The sequence below is a fragment of the Podarcis melisellensis genome (genome assembly GCF_964234715.1).
Source record: "Podarcis melisellensis genome assembly, chromosome: 18".
Classification (NCBI taxonomy): Eukaryota; Metazoa; Chordata; class Lepidosauria; order Squamata; family Lacertidae; genus Podarcis; species Podarcis melisellensis.
In genome coordinates this window covers 11931940-11954860 of record NC_138536.1, presented here as the reverse complement: position 1 = coordinate 11954860, position 22921 = coordinate 11931940, and the positions used below count along the sequence as shown (strand labels likewise).

Sequence of the window (22921 nt, the reverse complement as noted above, 5' to 3'; positions counted from 1 at the left end):
ACTGAGCTGAGGGAGCTTCCAGGGGTGATTTTTGACACCTGCAAGGAAGAGGAAGAAGTAATGTGTGTGCCATAAACAGCTCTTTCCAAAATATAAAAACCAGTATCATGAACATTAAAATGCAAAAGAAAGGCAATTAAAAACACAACCAAATATTAAAACTCAAGGCACCCGTAATTGAAAGAACAGAACATAGCTAGCCACCCGGGTGCCTGGTGCAAGGCAGGCATCCTGAGGGCGGGGGGGCACCTCTCTGCCGCCTCCCCCTCAGCTGTAAATTGGCTGAGGGAGAGGCAGAGGGCAGACACAAGCCCCCCGCTGCTGTTTCAGGCAGCACCGTGCCTGCAGGCGCCCAAGCCCCCACGTCACCCCCAGGAAATGCTTTGCTAATTCTTGTCTACAATAAATAGGAGACAGAGGTGCTCAGAAGGTTTTTCTCATTTTGATCACAGAAGTAACATCATGATTTGGGGTAAACTGAGATGCAACGACCTCTCCACATCAACTGAACCCAATGTTTCGTTCCTTATCCTGAAGACACAGCTCTTTACCTTGACCTTCCTAATGCAAACAATTTTATTTCTTTTTAAAGTTTTATTTATGCATTTTTACAACTTGTAATAAACTTCATACTGTAACAATCATTTACCCTAGGACTTCATGGCATTCTAAGTAAACCTTATTCAGCTGCATTTTATAATATTCTACCCATTTTCATCTCAAATCATCCTTGTTATTTGCTGGTCATAAGTTAAGTCCCACTTGTATGTTAAATTGAACATTATATCCTCAATAATATTCTCCAAAACAGTTCCACACTTCTGTTATTCATGATTCATCCTTATTTCTTAATTTTGCGGTAATAGTTACTAATACTGTCTATTCTACCAATTTATTCTGCCAGATTTCTTTCGTGGGTACTTCTTTTTCTTTCCATTTTTTCACATACACCATTTTAGCTGCAACTGTCCCATATAAAGAGATATTGAGTGCTTAATGCAAACAATTTTCTATTGCTTCCATGGACTGCTCATAGTAATGAGATCCCAATGGTCCCTATATTGTACTCTGATGTCAGGCTTTGGAGAACCGGCTTCCTCCTCACTTGGCCGTGGATAGCAGAACAAAGGAAAAGGAGTCTTCTTACCACTTAGAAACTTTAATAATCACAGCGAGAGAACAAAGAACACATCTCCTAGTAATTAAAGAGCCCGCCCCCTTCGGTCCTGATCATCGCTTCTATGTCTCCTAATCTGAGACTTTGGGGAGGGCAGTGGAGGAATGCTGTCTAGAGACTGTGAATCTGCTAACCCTCTCCCTGCCAGTGTTTCTTCTCCTAGCTGTTCCCCATCTAGTATTTCCCAACTTCTGCCTTCTGAACTATGTCCCTCTGCAAACCGCTGTTCCAACCCTCTACTCTGTTCCCACCATTCCTCCTCAATGCAGCCCTCCTCAGCACGGTCCCTGACATGTGATCATTTTAATATAACGTATTGTTATTTTTGTATTCTGCTTTTTTTCTTGTGTCAAAATGAGAGTACCCCTAAACATTTTTTAGAAAAAAGCACTGCGTTATACCGTAAAATTATATATCAATGGCAAGATAATTTTAATGAAGAATGTAAGGCAGTAACTTTTATGAAGGATTATTGATCACAACAGCAGTCATACAGAAGAAGCGTGAAACACACATAAAAACTGTTATACAGGTTAAACTGCCATGTTGGCACTTTGCAAGAAATAAGTGGGTTTTGGGTTGCAGTTTGGGCACTCAGCCTCTGGCCTAACCCTTCTAGAACTGATCCGATCTCCCCTGTAAAAATACCAAACCATTTTATATGTAGCGGGAACTACACAGAATCATAGAATTGGAAGGGTCAACTAGCCCAACCCTCCTGCAATGCAGGAATCTCCACAAAAGCATCCATGAAACAGGGCTTCTCAGTGGAGCCTGTCAGCCTGGAGTGAATCCTCTTCCTTTCTTAAAATATTGTGTAGTTTTGTTTTGTTTTTATATTCAAAGGAAAAAGCTATTTGTTTTTTGCAGGCACTTTCTGGGACTTGAATCTGTATTCATAAACAGTTAATTTGCAGCAAAAGGAGGATCTTACGCTCTGTTGCTTTTTCATCTCTGAATGTAGTCTAGGACAGTGTTTCCCAAACTTGGGTCTCCAGCTCTTTTGGGACTACAACTCCCATCATCCCTAGCTAGCAAGACCAGTGGTCAGGGATGATGGGAACTGTAGTCCAAACACAGCTGAAGGCCCAAGTTTGGGAAACACTGGTCTAGGAGGAGGCGGGAGCCCTGAATGTGTGCTGCAACAGCAAGAAGGATGCTGCAGGAGGAAGCAGGAAGGGTGTGGGGTGAGAGAGGTGCCCAGCAGGGCTTGTAGGGCAACTGTAGTGGCTTGGAAGGGCAGGAGGTAAACACAAATTCAGTCAAGTGGTGATTCAATTGAATGAGTGGTTTATCCAGTCATTAAAAAAAAAAATCTCTTAGGTTGCTTTTGGTTCAGTATTTATCTTGTAAGTTATCTGTTTGCATGCATTTCCCACTGAACAGGAGGAGTACCTCTCCTGAGGGCCAGGGACCCCACAGCAGCCCTCCCTCGCCTCTGCAAGTCTGGTTATATTTTTCTTCATTCAGCTGCTGGACAACCCAGCAGCCTGGCCCGTTTGCCAGCTGATGTCACAAAGTGCTGCTTTGCAAGCAAGCCTGATAATGCCCTGCAGGGGGGATGCCTGTCAGAGGACAGTGAGAGTTGGTAGAGAAAGATGGATTCTCCAGGTAGGAGGCCTAGAGGAGATGAGTGGCAATATTATTATTGTGAGGTGATGCTATTACAATTCCAAAGGGAATGTCAAGCAGGGAGGGAGGGGGAAGAGAGAGAGTGGAATTCTGGTGGAGACGGAAGATGGAAGGAGGCTTGGAAAGGGATTTTGAAGGGGGGGGCAGGGGAGAGTCGGTTGAGAGTGATGGGTTCTAGAAGGGGGCACGAGGGGGGGGGCTGAAGCTGAGCTGGACACAGCCGCCATCGCTCTGAGCATGTGGCCGTTCAATGCCAAAAGAAGGGGGTCTCTCCCAACTTGGCAGCAAGAGGATTCCATTAATTCAGGTGAGCCATGGAGCCATGTAACCTCTTCCTCTGTTTTGTATTTTCCTTTCTGCCTCCTAGGACATAAAAGGCTGCTGAGACGGCAAACCATGAAGGAGGCTGGTGTGCCACTGAAAGAAACATTGGAGATTGTGGTAGGTTAATTCCATGGCAATTCATTCCCCACATTTGCAGGGAGGTCATGGCGCTGACCTGAGTGAAACAGGGCTGGGTTGGGGGGGTTGCAGTCCCGTCTTGCCCCAGCCCCTCGCCCCCCTCCTTCCAAGCCAGGGGTCAGGTGCCCAGGCAGGAGCAGGTAGGCAGCCTGTGGTGACGTGGGCATGGGCAGCCTGGCAGGGGTGCTTGTTCTGCCCCCCTAGAGAGTACAATGTCCTTCTTCCTTTGCAGGGCCGTGGTTTGGGGAACCAGCAGCAGCCCAGCGGTGCAGGAAAACCCAGCAAAATCTGGAGGTATGTTGTGACCTTGTGTGGCAGGGGAAGTGTTTCCCAGTGATCTTGGGGGTGGAGGAGGAAGGCCTGATTTAGAGATCCCTATAGTTTTATAATTTCTCTGTGGTCCAGGCAGGGCCCTAGCTAGGGGGTGGTGAGGTGGGCCCCCGCCAGGGGTGCAGGTGAGGGGTGGGGCACAAAATCGACTCCAAAATTTGTCCATCAACATGTCTAAATATAGAGGTGATAATAATGAATATTATCATCTATATATTTATCTGGAACTCCTCCAAGCAATCAGTCAAGAGGTGATTCAATTGAATGAGTGGTTTATCCAGTCATTAAAAAAAAAATCTCTTAGGTTTCTTTTGGTTCAGTATTTATCTTGTAAGTTATCTGTTTGCATGCATTTCCCACTGAACAGGAGGAGTACCTCTCCTGCGGGCCAGGGACCCCACAGCAGCCCTCCCTCGCCTCTCCAAGTCTGGTTTTATTTTTCTTTATTCAGCTGCTGGACAACCCAGCAGCCTGGCCCCCGTTTGCCAGCTGATGTCGCAAAGTGCTGCTTTGCAAGCAAGCCTGATAATGCCCTGCAAGGGGGATGCCTGCCAGAGGACAGAGTTGGGAGAGAAAGATGAATATTGAAGGTAGGAGGCCTAGAGGAGATGAGTGGCAATATTATTATTGTGAGGTGATGCTATTACAATTCCAAAGGGAATGTCAAGCAGGGAGGGAGGGGGAAGAGAGAGAGTGGAATTCTGGTGGAGACGGAAGATGGAAGGAGGCTTGGAAAGGGATTTTGAAGGGGGGGGGCAGGGGAGAGTCGGTTGAGAGTGATGGGTTCTAGAAGGGGGCACGAGGGGGGAGGGGCTGAAGCTGAGCTGGACACAGCCGCCATCGCTCTGAGCATGTGGCCGTTCAATGCCAAAAGAAGGGGGTCTCTCCCAACTTGGCGGCAAGAGGATTCTCTTTATTCAGGTGAGCCACGGAGCCAGGGCTTGGCTTTGGAGTATTCAGGAAAGGCGCCTAGCAGGCTTCAGCTTGCATGGGGCAGGAGCCTGGTGAAATTACTTCCGAATTATTTATTTGCGCCATCACTGCACATGACCCTTCATCGAAACAGTCCTGCCCCGAGGGGCTTACAATCTTTAATAGGACACAGGGAGGGAACAGGGAAAGGTTGAGGTCCAGGCTGGATCCTGAGCCTAGGTCTCTGAATTTAGACTTTGGGATTCCCGGACATTTCCCACCTGTAACCTCTTCCTCTGTTTTTTATTTTCCTTTCTGCCTCCTAGGACATAAAAGGCTCCTGAGACGCCAAACTATGAAGGAGGCAAAGGATGAATCAACCACTGGAGATTGTGGTAAGTTAATTCCATGGGGAATCCATTCCCCACATGTGCAGGGAGGTCATGGCGCTGACCTGAGTGAAACAGGGCTGGGTTGGGGGTTGCAATCCCATCTCACCCCAGCCCCTCGCCCCCCTCCTTCCAAGCCAGGGGTCAGGCAGGAGCAGTTAGGCAGCCTGTGGTGACGTGGGCATGGGCAGCCTGGCAGGGGTGCTTGTTCTGCCCCCCTAGAGAGTACAATGTCCTTCTTCCTTTGCAGGGCCGTGGTTTGGGGAACCAGCAGCAGCCCAGCGGTGCAGGGAAACCCAGCAAAATCCGGAGGTATGTTGTGACCTTGTGTGGCAGGGGAAGTGTTTCCCAGTGATCTTGGGGGTGGAGGAGGAAGGCCTGATTTAGAGATCCCTATAGTTTTATGGAGAGGGTTTCTCTGTGGTCCAGGCAGGGCCCTAGCTAGGGGGTGGAGAGATGGGCCCCCACCAGGGGCACAGGTGAGGGGTGGGGCACAAAATTGCCTCAAAAAGATGTCCAGAAATATGTCTAAGTATATAAATGATGATGATAATAATAAATATCATCATCTATATATTTATCTGGAACTCCTCCAAGCAATCAATCAAGAGGTGATACAATTGAATGAGTGGTTTATCCAGCCATTAAAAAAAAGTTATTTTTCTTAGGTTGCTTTTGGCTTAGTATTTATCTTGTAAGTTATCTGTTTGCATGTGTTTCCAGGTGAACAAGGAGGAGTACCTCTCCTGCGGGCCAGGGACCCCACAGCAGCCCTCCCTCGCCTATCAAGGCATGGAAGTGCAAAAAAAAGAAGAAACATCTTTGAAGGTCAGATGAGCAGGACCAGCACTCTCTGCCCAGCCCAGAAAGAAGGCGGGAGCCATCAATGTTTGTTCTGACAGCCTAGAGGCTGCCGGAGATGCGAAGCAGGTCGGGTGCGGGGTGAGTTCGGATTCTGAGAGGTGCCCAGCAGGGCTCGTAGCACAATGGTAGAGGCCTTTTTCTCTAGAACCAGGCCTTTGGCTAATTAAACAATGCATGGCCTTTTAAACATGCTTGTGGATTGGGAGGTTGGCTTATGAGTTTGTTTTTGTTTTTAATGTGCATGCTGTTTTTCTATTTTGTCTTTTTATGCTGCAAGCCTCCCCGAGAGCTTCCGATGAAGGACGGCATACAGATTGAATTAATTGATAGACTGATTAATGATCATGGCAGTTTCCCAGAATCTGGAGGTGAATTGTCAGGCTAGAAATGGAAAGCAGGAAAAGGAGTCCCAAGACCCCCTCGTGCCTTGGCCTGCGTTCCCTCATCACCTGTGTCCAAAAGGCCTTTAAAAAAGGGCCACCACCTGCGCCACCGCTGGAACCCAGCACCGGTACCAGCAGGGCGCAAGCAGAAAGGAGGCTGCGCAGCACGCGGCTGAGGCAGTGGATTCGCCAACACAGCAGCTGCATGCACCCAGAGGCACTTTGAGGATGAGGAAACACCACTGCTTCCCCGGCCACTATCCCAGCACCAGCAGCCACCGGGTTTTCCAAAAAGCACCGCCACCAGTGCAACCAAGCACCAGCAGAGGGGCGCAAGCAGAACCGAGGCCGCTGGGCAGGCGGAGACAGGGGAACTGAGTGAGGCGTGAGGGGGTCGGGCAGGCCTCTGATGGTCGCCCAGGGGCATGTCCTTGCCGCCGCCACACAAGTAAGTCTTGTGGGGCTCTGATGGGGTACCAGGAGTCTCCTTGACGGGGGTGCGGCTCCGAGCAGATGACCCCCGCTGGGGATTCTTTTTCCCACCTTCCTTCGCTGATCTGACCTGTGAGAAAAGAAAACAATTCACCATCAGTGCTGGGAAGAGGGGCGAGACTTCCCAGAATCCCCTGCAACCTGGCCTGACCCTGCAAGGCCGTCCTTTGTCTTCCCTCCTCCTCTGTCCACCACACACCTCCTTGAGGCATCCAGAGTCTCCCAACGTGTCGCTCTTGTAGGTTTCATGGTCTAAGCTCAGGGACGGTCCGAGTCAGCGTCTCTCTCGGGATCAAGGCGTTTCTTCCCATTTGGGCTCCTTCTGCACACATCCTTGGTGTTGCCAATATCCACTGAAACTTCAATAACAAAACATAAAAGCCAGCAAATTAAAATTATTCTAAAAACAGGTAACAAATCCTAAAAGCAATCAGCGGCCCTCCAAACAACTTCAGAATTGCCAAGGGCAGGGCTTTCAACTCCCAAATACCTTGTTTAAACAGGGATACCTTTAAATTTCTCATAGAAGCTAATAGCGAGGGAGACGGATGCACCTCACGAGTGAGGGCATCTCACAAACGGGAAGCCACTGCCTTGTCTTGGGTTACCACCAACCGGGCACCCTGGCAGCCTTGTGTTAACCTTGGAGATGCAGGGTTGCGTGGGCGGAGGGCTTCTGCCCACAAATGGGGCATCTTCTACCCTGGCCAGGCTAAACATGTCCACTCCCTTCCCACCTTTCTTCATTGGACTGTTCCCCACCAGTTCTGAAAGCACTACCTGCCACGGCCAGAAACAGCCTAGGGCGCAAAGAAGGCGGGTCTTCGGGGGTTGCCAACTTACCAGCCTCTTCCTGGCCCTTTCAATCGGGGCGCTCTCCATCTGGCGCACGCGCACAAGGCCCAGTTCCGTCTCCCGGCTTCTCTGCGCAGGCGCAGTAGCGTGCGTGGTAAATGGACGGAGGCCTCCCGCCTGGGTCGAGGAGGACGAGCGGCCTCGGCGGCGGATTAGAGGCTAAGGAGGCCATTCCCGACGGAAGGCTGAGCGAGCTCGACGCCCCCCGAGTTCGGGTTGCCTCACGGCCAGCGCAGGCGCAGTAGACTAGCGCCTCGACGCGCACGCGCAGCGCCGTTAAGCTAGCCGTTAAGGGGCGGGCCGGTCGCGCTCTGCGCGCGCGCTCCCTGTGGCGGCTTCCCCTTTCTCCTACGGCAGCCGCGTGGAGACAAACTTGCGCAGCGCCAGCGACCCTCGCTGCCAATGCGGAGTCTCTGACGGGACGGCGAGCGCCGAGGGACACACCAGGTGAAGTGATGCAAGAATGGAATCTTGCGCTCTGCACATGCTCAGAGCCCCGGGGTCCCCCGGCCCAGTCAGGGGCGGAAGCCGTTGGTGGTGGGTGGCAGGAGTAGGGTGGGCTCGCCGGCACTCTGCGGATGCTCAGAGGCCCAGCTGCCTCTCAGGCTGCGTCTTCGGGGCTGGAGGAGGAGGAGGGGTCGTGAGGACTGGAGACTGCTCTTCATACTGCGTTCTGGTAATCAGGTTGTGCTTCGGGGGTCGTAACCAAAGAACGATCATAATGATAATAATATATAATAATATTTGAGCCCTTGGAGGCATTTCAGCTCCAGCGGTTTGGGGAAGCAGCTGGTTATCTTTGAGCCCAGCTTTCAGGCCAGCTTCTAAGACTGGGTGCCTGCTGCCAGCCACGGTAGACTGACGTTTATAATAAAATAATAATAATAAACTAAAAAGAGGCATTCTGATCAATTCTTCTGTATGTTATTCCCCCCATCTACTCCCCTGCACCAGTGCTGAGCCCTGATCTTGACTTTTTAAAAATAATTTATTTAATTGTCATTGCAAATCTTCCAGAGACCGACAGATCTTTAAAAATAAAATTAATGCAAAATAATCCAAATATCATAAAACAATGAACAAAAGTCAACAGGGCCTAGCAGGCTACATTTTAAAATGCCACTCAAAAGCTATGGGAGCACATACAGTACGATAAAACCTTCTATTAGCAGCAAGGGGAAAACAGATCAGCTTTTTAAAAGGTCTGAAAAACCTCAGGCTGCAGATCTTCTGAAAAGGAAATTCATGGGGGACATTCAGGCAGGATGTAGCATTTGGAAAGGGAGGATTTTAGTTTTCAGATCTGTGCTGCTGATTATCCTTCCCGCCTTCTCCATGAAAGAATGTCTTGTTCATGCACAATCTGAAACTGATTACTCAGCAGAAAAGACCCCCCTGCGTTCCATTGGACACTTCCAAGCAGTGGTAGAAACTCAGACATGTAAGCTAACCACCAAATCGCACCTTAAACCGAGGTTACAGCTGCCAAAACCAGAACCAGAAAGACCAGGTTTGAAATCTGCACTTGGCCAGGTAGCTCACGGAATTACCTTGGGCCAGTCTTTCTCTCAGCCTAACCTACCTGGTAGGGCTGATGTGATGATAAAAAGGTAAGGGGCGGGGAGACGTTTGTATGTCACAATGAGCTCTTTGGGTTAAAAATAAGCAGAATGTCTAGTTGCCATTTTGAGGCAAGACGGCTCTAAAGTCTTACTAGTCTGGCTAGTTCAGAGGACAACCTTGAGCGAGGTTAAGAGCTTTGAGAACTCTAAGAAGAAAAGTCCCCTGATCCAGGGACAGTCCACACGTCTATTGGCCTGTTCCGACCTCTTTAAACTCTTTAGTGACTGCAGCCTTGGTTTAAGGACCCATTTGGCACCTAGCTTATATATCTGAGTTTCTAGCACTGACAGGGGCATAAGTGACCGCCTTGGTCAGTCTAGCTCAGTATTGTACACGCTGACCAGCAGTGGCTCTCCAGAGTTTCAGCCAATATCTCTCACGGCCCACGGAGTGGTCATCGGGGACTGAAGCTGAGCTTGTCTGCAGGCAAATTGGGTGCTCTAGCCCCTCAGCTACGCTCCTCCCCTTTCTTTGGGGATCCTATACAGTATATTTCTTTTTTAAGAAGAACACACACCACCATACGTAAACCGTTCTCTTGTGGACGCTCCTTCCTTGGAGGTTTGGAAGCCGAGGTTGGGCGGCTGTCCGTCTGTCATGGATGCTTGAGGAGAGATTCCTGCATTGCAGAGGGTTGGACTAGATGTCCCTCGGGGTACCATGTAAAACTCTTGTCCCGCAGGTCGGAATGGCGGCCAAGCGGATCACCCAGGAGACCTTTGACGATGTTGTGCAGGAGAACATCAGCGACCTTGGCATGGATCCGGAAGAGGCCGTGATTGAAGCCGTCCAGCAGTTTGAGTCTCAAGGTGTGGTTTTTGCGAAGAGATGTTTTTAACTGGCTGGGTAGACCTGAGATGGCACAGCCTTCTCTGCTGTTCTACGAATCCCTACTAAGGACCCCTACTCATTGCCCCCACCGCTCCGTGTCTTTTCTCCAGGTGTTGACTTAAGCAACATAGTGAAGAGAGCCCCCAATTCCGCCTCTGTGGATGGGCAAGAGCCACAGCATGCTGTTTTGCAGGTGAGAAGGGTGCCTGGGGCCACCCAAGAAAGGAGGAAACCCCAGGGGTCGCTTTGGGAAGGGGCCGTGGCCCAGTGGCACTACAAGGACCTCAGGCTGAATCCTGGGCATCCTGAAGTTGGGCTGGAAATGTTCCCTCTACAGTGGTACCTCTAGTGGCGGACTTAATCCGTTTCGGGGTGCCGTTTGCGCCCCGAAAAGTCCGCAAGTAGAGCGCCTCTTCTGCGCATGCACGGTTGGCAAACCCAGAAGTAAACACTTCTGGGTTTGCCACATTCGTAAGCTGAAAGTCCGTAAGAAGAGTGGAACGCAACACGAGGTATGACTGTATTCCTATTTAAACCAGGGCTTTAATCAAAACCATGAGCACTAGAATCTTGGTTTGTTCCTTAGGAAAGGAGCCCATCTCAGTGGGTAGGCAGCACCTGTTCTGTAATACTGAGCTCAATGGTCTGACTCCGTGTCAAGCAGGTCCCTAGGGTCCAAAGCATCAGAAGGTCAAATATATAAACCAGGGTTACGGTCGACAGAATGGAATGCCTACTTGCCATTTGGGGGCCAGACGGCTCGAAGGTCATATTTTTTAATAGGGCTTTTGGGTTCCTGAAATTCATTCTGATTGTGCCGATAAAATGGAGTTCTACAGGATGGGGTATGTGTGTGTGAAAACAGCCCAAACCCAAGGACCTCCAGGCAGGCACCTCCAGGTGGTGGAGAGGCCAGGCTCCTTCCTGGCACCCAGCCATCTTCACCTAGCCAGGTGCAAAAGGTATCACAATGTTATAAACCAGCCCCGTCCTTATATCAGCCATTGTGATCTACTGGTGTGTCGCAATGCATAGCTGGCGTTTTCCCGCGATGTTGAAAACGCGCTATTGCCCAGCCCTACTCACTCCTTTCCTTCCGCAGACGCTGGACTCCTTGCAGAAGGCAGTTGCTGATGGCGACTCAGGCGCGGTGGACGAGCTGCTGGTGAGCTTTGCGGAGCAGTGCCGGCAGGAGATGGCCGTCCGCTACTTGGCGGGGCAGAAGGGCGCTTATCCTGCCGTGCTGGCCGCCTGCCGCCTGGCTTGTGAGGAAGGCTGCTCCCTCCTCAAAGCCCTCCGCGCCCTCTCCGCCCTCCTGGACGGCCAGCCTGACTTCCTCGATGCCCCCGGGCAGGAGCTGCTCCTGCGGGTCTTGCGGGAGCAGCAGGATGATGGCGACCTGACCCTGGCCACCATCCGCTGCGTCCGGCAGGCGTCCCTCAAGCACGAGCAGAACCGGCAGGACCTGGTGAAAGGTGGCGTCCTCTCCCTGCTGGTGGGGGCCGTTGTCCGCCATGGGGACCGGGCCGATGTGGTCCGGGAGGCCTGCGCGGGGCTGCGCTTCATGACCTTCGACGACGATATCCGGGTGCCCTTTGGCCACGCCCACGAGCACGCCAAGATGATTGTGACGGAGCACGGCGGACTGAGGGTCCTCATCGAAGCCGCCAAAGGTAGGAGCATTGCCCCTTCCTCCCCACCCAGGAGAATGCAAGGAGCGCCCTTCTGGATCAGGCCAGAGGGAGGGGGGGAATTCGACTCTAGCGTTACCGGAGGCAAGACCTCCCTCTCTGTCTTTCCAACGACAATCAAAGACAACCAAGAAGCGGTTTGGGGTGTTGTCGGTTTTTTGTCAAATCCTTTTTATTGATTTTCCAAATTCAACGCCATTTCCCCCAAAATAGGTTACCCACACTCCACGTAAGTTTTCCTCTTGTTGCTGCTTTGTTTCCCGGGTTGTTTCCAATGCTCATTCCATTAAACTTGCTTGTTCTGAACCATCGGCTCTTGCCAATTCCTGCACGTACGATATTTTAACATTTGCAATATTGAGAATTGAGTTTGTAGCCTTATTGGAGTTCACCGATTGGGTCTGCGTTGCTCTGGGACAGGAGGAAGGAAGTCAAAATGACACCAAGGTTGGTTCAAAGAAAGAGTTTATTCTGCTCTCCGGATAGCAGAAGGCACCTGCGTGGTGAGTCCACAGCAAGTACAAAGAAATGACAGGTTTCTTTTTTTTAAAAAATAATTTTTATTAAGGTTTTCCAAATTAAAACAAATAAAATCCAATTCATAAACTTTTTCCAATATCCAGGACTTCCCCTCCCCACCCCCTCTTGTGTTCCAAATCTTCCAAAAAAGCAATAATATTCAACAAATTCTTATTCCCAAAATACACTCATCATCAATAACTCAATTTATCCAAATTTCCATCCCCTAAGGTCGACCTCTTCCCTTCCACGAGTTCCCCCCTTTCAAATATAGTACAGATGAAAATAGAATAAAAACAAACAATAATTTTACAACCTTTGGATTCCAAATTTCCCTCCCCTCTTTCCCTGTTGCGTTCCTCCTATCCCTCCACTTCTAATGTCTTCCTGATGAACCCACATTTCACTAAACCCACATCCCTCTGGTTCTTTACCGGTCTTTTTTTTTAAATTACAGATGTCCAATCATAGAAGGAGTCTATCAAAGGGGGCCCATTTCTTCTATCCAGATTTTTATATCCAGGAGTATAAACTCCAATTTTATATCCATAAGCTTGTCAAATCTGGATATCCCAAATGTTCCCACTCCAGTTCTGTCCAGTTCTTGTTGTTTCCTTGTTCTTGTCAATCACTCTCCTCCCTTTTACTTCCCTGTTCCCTCACAGAAATGTTCTTTTTCCAAAGGCTTCTAGTGTCTCTACAGAGGCTTGTTGTTCAGGAGCAAAACATTACATCATGTTCCTTTCATTTTTCAACAGATTAATCCATTGTTTCCAGTAAAGTGTAGGCCTCTGTAGACAAAATAATGTTCCATTTCTGCAGTTTCCCAGGAGATTAAAAGTTCTATCCAACTGTTCAAGTTTCCCGTCGAAAACACATGCAATGTCCCTCAGCTCCTCTAGGTGGATTACAATAACAAAGTTCCCTTCCAGATCACATCCGCCAGTCCAAATAACTTATAAATCCTTATTTGGAACAATTTATCTCCAATTTATAACAAATGTAACCGGCAAAGTCCTCATAACAAAGTCTCAATTTCATTCTTCCGTTTTGACAGCTCTTTGACAGCTGTCAAAACCTCCGTTATTCTTCTCCAGGCATTTTCACGAATCGCTCCAGGGATTCCGGGGGGGTTGCTTTTTAATACGAATTCCACTTTTCTCCTCCAGCTCAATCTTATAAATTTCCCTCGCGAAGTTGCTAGTTCGGCAAGATAAGGTTCCTCTCGATCTTAGTTATCCAGTCCTTTGTTTTGGCTCTTCTACAATTTGGGGGGGGGCTGACTTCCTTTTTTCCACCTCCCCCGTTCGCTCCAAATTCTAAAAATTTATCCCTCTTTTTAATCCATATTCCAATTACTCACGGGTTCTTCTTTTGGGTCCAAATTTTCAATAGAAGAAGTCAGCGCTCTCCGCCGGATGGCATGCGGCTGCGCTCGGCAGGGATAGCAGAGGACTCAAAGCACCACGCTCCTCCCCGGCACCCGATCCGTAGCCTTTAAAAAGGCTCCTTCACGAATCGAGAGGGCGCTGACGGTGCCAGCCGAGTCTCCATGTCCACGGCCTCCGTGGCCGTGGTTTTTAAGGGTCCCCGCATCGCCGGTGCGGTAGGACCCAGCCCCTGCCGAGCAGGCTCCCTCCGGAGCTCGGAGGGAGCCCGCCATTCGGCGATGGCGCCGACCCGGAAGTCAAGAAATGACAGGTTTCATGCAGTTTATATATCCTCCAGGCACCCTCTCACTCCTCCCCTAGGAGCCCAACCACGTCGGCGTACGTACACAGGTTGACATCACATATGTTCCTGCTCTGGTACTCTCAACCATAAAGGGATCTTCCTTCCTGTACTTCTGACCATAAAAGGATATTCCTGTTCCTACTCCTATCTTGGAGCAAGAGGTCACTACTTCCGAGAACATGCTCTGGTGTTAGTCCCAGACTTGGGTCTCTGCGTCATTTGTGGTCAGGACATAAGATATGTCTGTGTCTGTTCTACTGGTAAAGTCAAGGCCAGTCTTGCCGTCAAACTGATAAGGGAGAGAGCTGTGTTCTTGTTTTGCATTTGCTCAATGGCTGAAGTTTATGCATTTTAGCTAAGGAGAAATGGGGATTTTGGTGCAGTTTAAAAACTGCCTGCACAGTCAGTTTTGGGGTTTGGGAAACCCATTCCTTCAACTTCACGACAGAAGTACTGTTCTTGGGAGACAGAGGGCAGGCAGGTGTGGGGGACTCCCTGGTCCTGAATGGGGCAGCTGTCTTGGTGTTGACCCTGAAAGCCCTAAACGGCCTCGGCCCAGTATACCTGAAGGAGCGTCTCCACCCCCATTGTTCTGCCCAGACACTGAGATCTAGCGATGAGGACCTTCTGGCGGTTCCCTCACTGTGAGAAGCCAAGTTAATGGGGAACCAGGCAGAGGGCCTTCTCGGTAGTGGCACCCGCCCAGTGGAACACCCTCCCATCAGATGTCAAGGAAATAAACAACTATCAGACTTTTAGATGACATCTGAAGGCAGCCCTGTTTAGGGAAGTTTTAAATGACTTCTGCTTGTTGCATTTTTAATCTTTTTTGGAAGCTGCCCAGAGTGGCTGGGGAAACCCAGCCAGATGGGCGGGGGTATAAATAATAACTTCTTATTCTTACTCTTATTCTTATCTACAAGTGAGGTTACTCCACAAATCATCAAATCCTCAATGAATCAGTAATTGCCATTTTTCAAATTCCTTTTCTTTCCTTCTGCATGTATGAAGCCCAAAAGCTCACTTTTCACAATCAGGTACGATTCACAAACCATCTCGCTTTCTCTTCCTCCTTCTCCTCTCAGCCTTCCCTGACGACTGCAGCGTCCTGAGGGAGATCTGTGCCACTCTGGGGCGCCTCTCTGTCCGGAACGAGTTCTGCCAGGAGATTGTGGACCTGGGCGGTTTAAACTTCATGGTGGCGCTGCTGGCCGACTGCATTGACCACCAGGTACTACGAATGTAGGTAGCTGCCATGTCAGATCACTGTGTCTGTCCAACCCAGTAGTGCCTACTCTGACTGGTAGCGGCACTCCAGGCAGGGATGGCCTGATCCGTGGATACACCATGGATCGAAATAAATCAGGATTTCGGTCCTCATTATTCTGAAGGAAGGACCGAGGGACTAAAAATCTAGGCAGCATCTTCATATTGCACTGCACCAGCAATCCATCTAGCTCAGTATTACCGACACTGGCTGGCAGCCATTCCCCAGGAGTTCCAGGGGACATTCCAGAAATGCCAGGGATTAAACCCATTTTCACGAATTTCTTTAAAGTTTTTCTTGGTCTGTGTTTTGTTTGAAAGGAAATCTGAGACCAAACTCCTCCTAGAAAAGTTGATTTCAGAAAAATGATTCCAACAGGATCAGGGACTTTTGAGAGTTTTCTCACCAATGCTCCAAAACTCCCCTCCTCCCCCGTTATTTTGGTAAATACAGCTAAAAGCAAAGGGACCTTCAGATACATAAAAGCCAAAAGCGTTAGGGAGGCTGTCCCAACTGCAGCACAGACTTGCCCATTTTAATTTCCGTGGGCTTGCGTTGGATAATATTAATAATGAAAAGAACGGGGGGGGGGGGAGCCTTTTAAACTTTGCGTGGGGGAGTCTTTGTTTGTTATTATAATATTTCTTGTGTTCTTATATTGAAAACTGCCCTGTGATCTTCAGATGGAGGGCGGTATAGAAATCTTCATCATCATCTTGGAAAGGAGTCAAAATAATAATAATAATAATAATAATAATAATAATAATAATAATAATAATAAAAAAAAAAAATAATAAATGCCCATTAGCACCTTAGAGACCAACTAAGTTTCTTCTGGGTAGAAGCTTTTGTGTGCATTCACACTTCTTCAGATCCCCCTGAGTTGGTCTCTAAGGTGTTTTTTATTCCGACTGCATCAGACCACCTGCCTGAATCTAGACTCCTGGGAAGCAGACGCTCTGTCTTGAAGCTACAGCCGCTCCCCTAAAAAAGAGAATATATTTGTTTTTACAGTATCTTAGTGTTTGCTTCTCCACCCCAGAACCAAACTTTAGCTGACTTGGTGGGCTGGCCGTCTGTCCTGGATGCTGGAGCCGGGATTCCTGCATTGCAGGGGGTGGGACTAGAGGACCCCCAGGGTCCCTTCCAACTCTGTGACCGTGAGGCTTTCTTTCCCAATCTGTTCTCACGCCTTGCGTCTTTGCCCTTCCGCTGCGGATTGTAGGACCTGGTGAAGCAGGTGATGAGCGCCATCCAGGCGATCGCGGGCAACGACGACGTGAAGGACGCCATCGTCAATGCCGGAGGGACAGACCTCATCGTGCTGGCCATGACTCGGCACCTCGGCAGCCCTTTGGTGAGTGGGTGTCGGTAGAGGAAGCTTCCATTTATTGGCTGGTCTGCTGCATTTATCCCGCCTCTTCCTCCTAGCAGCTTAAAGCAGCGTTAGGTCGTTCACCTCTACAGGTGTAACCCTCACGACCACGATGTGAGGGGGTTAGACTGAGAGGCCCCAACCAGCCCATCACCTTGTCATGGGGAGTGGGCTTCCATGTTCATATGACCCTTGTGAGCGCAGCCGTCAGGAGTCTCGTACTCCAAGCAGCGTCCCCCAAGGCAGTAAAGTCAAAGGGGAGGAGCTAGACAAAGCATGATCCTAGACGTCCTCAACGGCAGAACAGGCGGAAGATAACAAGTGGTGTGTGACAACAGCTGTGAAGGCGGAGGAAGAATCTACCGGTCATTGTGATCCTCATGCCATTGGAATAGAGCCTTCCTGGGAAGACTGTGCATTGGTCGGCGTGCCCTGAGCTACACACATAAAACAGGCATCTTCCAAAAACCCATCCTGAACTCAAACCCCCAAAGTCCCATGGGGATCGGCAAATGGTATCGGGGGCAGGATCGTGAAATCTGGAAGCCCCTTGTCAAGAACTGGCACATAGGCAGATACAGATTCAGTCGCTCTGAGTCAAGGAACGAGACAGTTGAGTAGCTCGGCAGCTGTATCCATGACCTATTTAGGATCCACCCTGCTCACCCCGAAAAGGGGGAGGAGCTAGAAAAGGTGCCCTAAACATAGTCTGCCTCCCTTTTCCCCCTGACTAAATTACCACGCCCTTTGAGGTCACCACCCAGTGGTCGTAAAAGACAATTGAACTTTGGAATATGGACTATACAGACTTTGTTGGATAGCACAGACAATCAGCGTCCCAAACGCAGAACTGCCATCATTGCAAGAGAGCTGTGATGGTTTAACATCGATATTGCAGCGCTTCCAGAAGCTCGTAGAGCAGGTGAGGGACAACTGAAGGAAGAAAGGGGAGGCTACACTTTCTTCTGGAAAGGTCTGCCTGAACAAGAACGTTGAATACACGGAGTAGGCTTTGCTATCCAAAACAATCTTGTGAACCTCTTGTCAGAAGTCCCTAATGGCAATAATGAGCGACTTTTAACCCTTCAACTAAAACTCAGCCAAAACCATCAGGCTGCTATTCTAAGCACTTAGGCACCAACACTGATTGCTGATGAAGACATTAAATAAAAATTTTACTCTCAGCTGGATATACTCCTGGGTAATTTTAATGCAAGAGTTGGGCAAGATTTTGATCTGTGGCCTGGGACTATTGGGAAAGAAGGAATTGTCAACAACAATCAGAACAGAATCTGACTTTTGACTATATGTGCAGCGCACAACCTTGGTATTACCAACACACTCTCGACAAAAGAATAAATTTAAAACGTCTTGGAGACACCCTCGGTCAAACCACTGACACCGCTTAGACTATGTAACCGTCCGAGCTGAAGATTGCCGTGATTCGCTGCTTACCAAAGCTGTGGTGAGTGCTGACGACTGCTGGACCGATCACCAGATTGGCCTCCACAGTAACTTACAAACTCACATTTAAAACTGTGTTTATGGAAGACAATCTTACTCGAGTATGAGTGATCACTAAAGAAGAAGAGGAAGAAGTCGTCACCCAGTGAGCTTCATGGCCTCATTGGGAGGGGTCTCTTGGGTCCTATACTGACCCTCTAATGCAGAGGTTTTCAACATTTATGAGTCCACGACTCCCTTGACCAACTACATTCTTTCTGCGGCACCCCTGTGGGGCTCAGGAGCCCAGTTAGCTCCCCCCTTTCCTGGTGAACCAGCAGCCCCTCATCCCTTTTTGAGCACTTTCCTTTGTTGTGTGCTCCCTCAGCCTCCTCTCCTCTCCCCACTTCTTGGGAGTCTTCTAGGCAGCTACAGCTGACATCCCTGGTCTCTGAGCTGCCCCCCGCTGCCCCAAAGAGAGATGCCTCCCAGGGGCCCCTTTCCCCTGGGAAGCCTTATAGCCGGGCTGCTGCAACAAACAGCTGTGCAAGCCTTTGGGAGGCAGCGGTGGAAGAGGGCATCAGAGGAGGGAGGGAGGGAAGGAAAGAGGGACAGAGGGCAGTGCTGCCCGCTGCACCCCTGATCATCCTTCAAGGCACCCCAGGGTGCCACAGCACACTGGTTGAAAACCACTGCTTTAACCACTACACCACATTGGCTCTCCTTGGTTGCTCCCAGTTCCTTTCCTTTACTGTACAATAAAATGAGTTCTTTTCCTGTTCTTGAACCCCCTCCCTCATCTTTTTTCCCCCTCCCCTGGATCAGCCCCCTCCAGAAGAAAGAGGGTGTGTGCATGCTCTGCCTTGTTCCAAGGGATCATAGAATTGTAGAGTTGGAAGGGGCGGCATGCAAATTAATAAACAAATAAATGTTACACTGTATTAAAAGCACTTGAAAAGAACTTAAAGTTGCAGAAATAATATTACTGTACGATAAAATGCCAGAGTGGCGTCAAGCTTGCTATATAATAAAAGTGTGTTGTCAGTTGGTTGAACATGGCTGCCTGTGTTTCTGCCCTCAGGTGTGTGAGCAGAGTTGTGCAGCCTTGTGCATGCTGGCGCTGCGGAAGCCCGAGAACTGCCGGGTCATCATGGAAGGGGGCGGGGCCTTGGCAGCGCTGCAGGCCATGAAGATGCACCCCAAGGAAGCTGGCGTGCAGGTAACAATCTTGCGCTGTAAGAGACAGGAGTCGCTCTTTCACCCACCCTCTGCCCTGGCGTAACCACAATTGCCTTGAAGGTATCAAGCCTGCTTTCCCACAAGGGTATAAGATGGGCTGCGTCTGGTGTTGGAACTACTGTTTCTGGGGGACAGGGGACAGGGGGCAGGCAGGTGTGGGGGACTCCCTGGTCCTGAAGGGGGCAACTGCCCCCGAAGGACCAGGTGCACAGCTTTGGAGTCATTTCGGACTCACAGCTGTCCATGGAGGCACAGGTCAAATCTGTGTCCAGAACAGCTGTCTCCCAGCTCCATCTGGTATGCAGGCTGAGACCCTCCCTGCCCGCAGACTGTCTTGCCAGAGTGGTGCATGCTCCGTTTATTTCCTACTTGGACTACTGCAATACGTTCTATGTGGGGCTACCTTTGAAGGTGACCCGGAAGCTACAACTAATCCAGAATGTGGCAGCTAGACTGGTGACGGGAAGTGGCCACCAAGGTCATATTACACCTGTCCTGAAAGACCTACATTGGCTCCCAGTATGTTTCCGAGCACAATTCAAAGTGTTGATGCTGACCTTGAAAGCCCTAAACAGCCTCAGCACAGGGAACCAGGCAAAGGGCCTTCTCGGTGGTGGCACCCTCCGTGTGGAAACCCTCCCATCAGACGTCAAGGAGATAAACAACTATCTGACTTAGGCAGTCCTGTATTGGGAAGCTTTTTATGTTTGACGTTCTATTTTGTTTTTATGTGTGTTGGAAGCCACCCAAAGCGACTGGGGAAACCCAGCCAGAGAGGCGGGTAGTAGTGTTAGTCCTACTCAGAGAAGGCCCACTGAAATTAACAAAAACATCTTAACACCATACAGGAAAACCACACAATGAATCCCTAGAGTGCAATATTATATACCTTTTTTAACACACAGTTGATTTTACTGGTTTTACGAACATTATAATTTTGTAAATAATTTACAATTACATGAAGTGAAAACCACTTAGGAGGTATATCAATGTTGTTTAAGGGGCCATATATTTTGGAGAGCTGTTTCTCTCCTCGCCCCTTACATTTGGACGCCTCTTAAGGTATCATAGGCAACGTCTGCATGATGGTTTCTGAGATCAAGGAGCAGTTTTCTGCCTGCATAGGGTAACAAGTTTTGACTCAAAGTGGTGAGCAGAACCTTTCAAAATGGTGCTGATCTTATTCAAAAATTGCATAGTGGTCCTTGAGATCAAGGCGCAGGTTTCGGCCTACGTTCGGATACAACATTTTGAATCATTTTGAATCGAAACGGCACTGATATTTTTGTTGTTGCTTCTCAGAGTTCCCAGGCGACGCTGGGCGCTTTCTTCTGCTAACGAAGTGAATCGTTTGCCATTTTTCTCTTTCTCGATCCAGAAACAAGCCTGCATGCTGATCCGCAACCTCGTCTCCCACACTCGGGATTTCTCCCAGCTCATTCTGGAAATGGGCGCTGAGGACTTGATCGCCGAGGCCCGGGCCGCCCACCGGACGTGCGAGGACGTGGCCAAGGCCGCCTTGAGGGACCTGGGCTGCCAGGTGGAGCTGAGGGAGCTCTGGACGGGCCAGAAGGGCAGCCTGGCGCGTTGACACCCAGAGACGCCGGGAAACGGGGGGTTGGAAGCGGTGGGGATGAGCAGAGAGCAAGATGGACTTGCAGACAGGAATAAACGCAGCCCAAGGGAGAAGGAGGGTGTTGGCCTTGGCTGCCATTAGCTGCACAGGCCCCGGAAATTCACCGGAGCGCCGCCATTTAGTTTTCTGCACCAAGTCTTCTGTGCAGTTTATGTTGTTATTTTAAAGATCTGCCGCTTCAAGAACTTGACTGGCCGACCCTAGAAAATGGAGTGGTGCCTGCGGAGAAAGCTTCTCTTTCTATGAAAGTGGCCAAGAGCAAAAAGCAGCAACAATGGTGGGGGGGGGGGGAGAAGGCTGGCAGGCCTCTTGTTCTATTTACAGCTGTATTTTGGCCCTACCCTGGCTCTCCATATTGCCAGGTCAGGGCTGGGCCTGGCAGGCTTCTCCACCTTCAATTAGGCAACCACTGCTCCCTCCTATCCTCCATTCTTCTTCCAGATGTGTGCCATCCTTTTCCCCCTGGCCGTTCTTTTTCCTCTTGTGTCATCATGATGCTGGTTTAAAGCAATCCTGTGCCTGTCTCATTTCTGTTCTCTACGGTTCTCCTCTTTGGTCTCATGATAGTTACAAGAAAGGAGATTCCAACTAAACATTAGGAGTAACTTTCTGTTGTTGGCAAGATCTGTTTGACAGCGGAATGGTCTCCTTTGGGAGGTTGCAGACTCTCCTTCCTTGGAGGTCTGGAAGCAGAGCTTGGATTGCCATCAGCTGAGATTCCGGCAGGCAGAAGTGTGGACTAGAGGACCGGGGAATCTCTTCCAACTGAACCATTCTCATTCTAGTTGGATAAAAGTTGGCTCTCTCACATCCTCCGTTTCTTCCTTTTTTTAAAGTCACGTTTTCAGCCCTTATGAGTGTTAAGAGATGCTTGGGAGAATCTCTCAGAAGCTGGAGCAGATTGCTGGCATTTGGGGCTTTGGTCTCAAAGCATGTTTCCAAGAACTAATTTATGCAACAGACCCTCCACGTATCCCTTTTTTCCAGGGACAGTCCCAGATTTACAGAAGCCGTCCCGGTTTCTGATTAATCCCAGAATGCCCTGCTTTTCCTTAGGACAGGGGTCAGCAACCTTTTTCAGCAGGGGGGCGGTCCACTGTCCCTCAGACCTTGTGGGGTGGCCAGACTATATTTTGGAAGGGGGAAAATGAATGAATTCCTATGCCCCACAAATAATCCAGAGATGCATTTTAAATAAAAGGGCACATTCTACTCATGTAAAAACACACTGATTCCTGGACCATCCGCTGGCCGGATTTAGAAGGCAATTGGACCGGATCCGGCCCCCGGGCCTTAGTTTGCCTACCCATGCCTTGGGATGGATGTCCTTATTTTCATGAGAGAAATGTTGGAGGGTATGATGTAAGCAGGGAGCAGCGTGAAGGAATGAGCATAAAAGATGCACGTTGAAGGCTTCAGTTTTTCTTTCTGAAGAAGCTTGTTTGGCTGAGACAGGGAGGAGCTCTCTCGATGTCACTGGACTCTGGCTTCCCTCAGCCCAGCCAGCATTGCAGACAGTCGGGAGTGATGGGAGACTCTTCCCTGGTCCTAAGAGGAGACATTCCCTACTGGCTGCACGAGGAAGGAAAATTCCAAGAGCAGGGAATGCCTCTTAGAGCTGGGAGGGGGAACCTCCGGAGCCCCATCGAAAGTTCCTCCAGCCAGCGGTCTGAGATGATGGGTGGGTGGCATCTGTCTGTCTCGAGAGACGATGGAGTGCGCCTCCAGGGGTGAATGGCTGTGTTGGCAGCACGGAAGTGACCTCCCCAGGGCAAGGGCCTGGGCAGCCTGTCTGGGGGTCCTGGGCTGCCCAGGTGACAAGACCCCCCTCTCGGCCTCACTGAGGGGTCCAAAGGAAAGCAGAGCAAGACGACTGGCATCAGCTTGACTGCAGGAGTTGCCAGAAGGAGGCAGACAATGTGCCACCCAACCGCCTTAGGGACTCCACTCTGGATTTGCGTAGGGCTTACTCCTGAGCCTTTTCTCTCTCAGAGATGTCCCACAAGGCAGAGTTTTCTTCTCGACAGGCTCCCTTCCCAGGTGGACGGGCCCCACCTGGCCATCACT

At 49.8% G+C, this 22921-nt stretch overlaps 2 protein-coding genes and 1 long non-coding RNA gene across 5 annotated transcripts in view; 2 read left to right on the top strand and 1 right to left on the bottom strand.

Annotated features, from left to right (window-relative positions):
* Positions 1 to 22921, top strand: part of SLC25A42 (solute carrier family 25 member 42) — a 102421-nt gene that overhangs the window by 45696 nt on the left and 33804 nt on the right. The gene's annotated exons all lie outside the window — the stretch shown is intronic.
* Positions 5233 to 7579, bottom strand: LOC309361008. Its single transcript, XR_014164283.1, has 3 exons — positions 7485 to 7579; positions 6841 to 7000; positions 5233 to 6711 (listed from the first exon to the last, which is right to left on the bottom strand). It is a non-coding gene; the product is annotated as an uncharacterized lncRNA (long non-coding RNA).
* On the top strand, positions 7806 to 21365 carry ARMC6 (armadillo repeat containing 6). Of its 3 annotated transcripts, none has more exons than XM_081895675.1 (8): positions 7806 to 7943; positions 9802 to 9928; positions 10061 to 10143; positions 11053 to 11623; positions 14980 to 15125; positions 16387 to 16518; positions 19061 to 19198; positions 20597 to 21365. In XM_081895675.1, exons 2-8 carry the CDS (start codon positions 9808 to 9810, stop codon positions 20807 to 20809), a joined length of 1404 nt encoding a protein of 467 aa, XP_081751801.1. In that variant the 5' UTR covers positions 7806 to 7943; positions 9802 to 9807; the 3' UTR covers positions 20810 to 21365. The 3 variants fall into 3 exon arrangements, with proteins under 3 accessions (XP_081751801.1, XP_081751802.1, XP_081751800.1); XM_081895676.1 differs by lacking the exon at positions 7806 to 7943 and adding an exon at positions 8004 to 8180; XM_081895674.1 differs by lacking the exon at positions 7806 to 7943 and having other exon boundaries at positions 9748 to 9928.

Excerpts from the sequence above, each read along its gene's own strand:
- ARMC6 (XM_081895674.1), top strand. The coding sequence starts at position 9,763 with ATGTCCCTCGGGGTACCATGTAAAACTCTTGTCCCGCAGGTCGGAATG. Across the intron at positions 10,144-11,052 it reads CACAGCATGCTGTTTTGCAG|ACGCTGGACTCCTTGCAGAA; the intron begins GTGAGAAGGGTG and ends TTCCTTCCGCAG. Across the intron at positions 16,519-19,060 it reads GGCACCTCGGCAGCCCTTTG|GTGTGTGAGCAGAGTTGTGC; the intron begins GTGAGTGGGTGT and ends TTCTGCCCTCAG.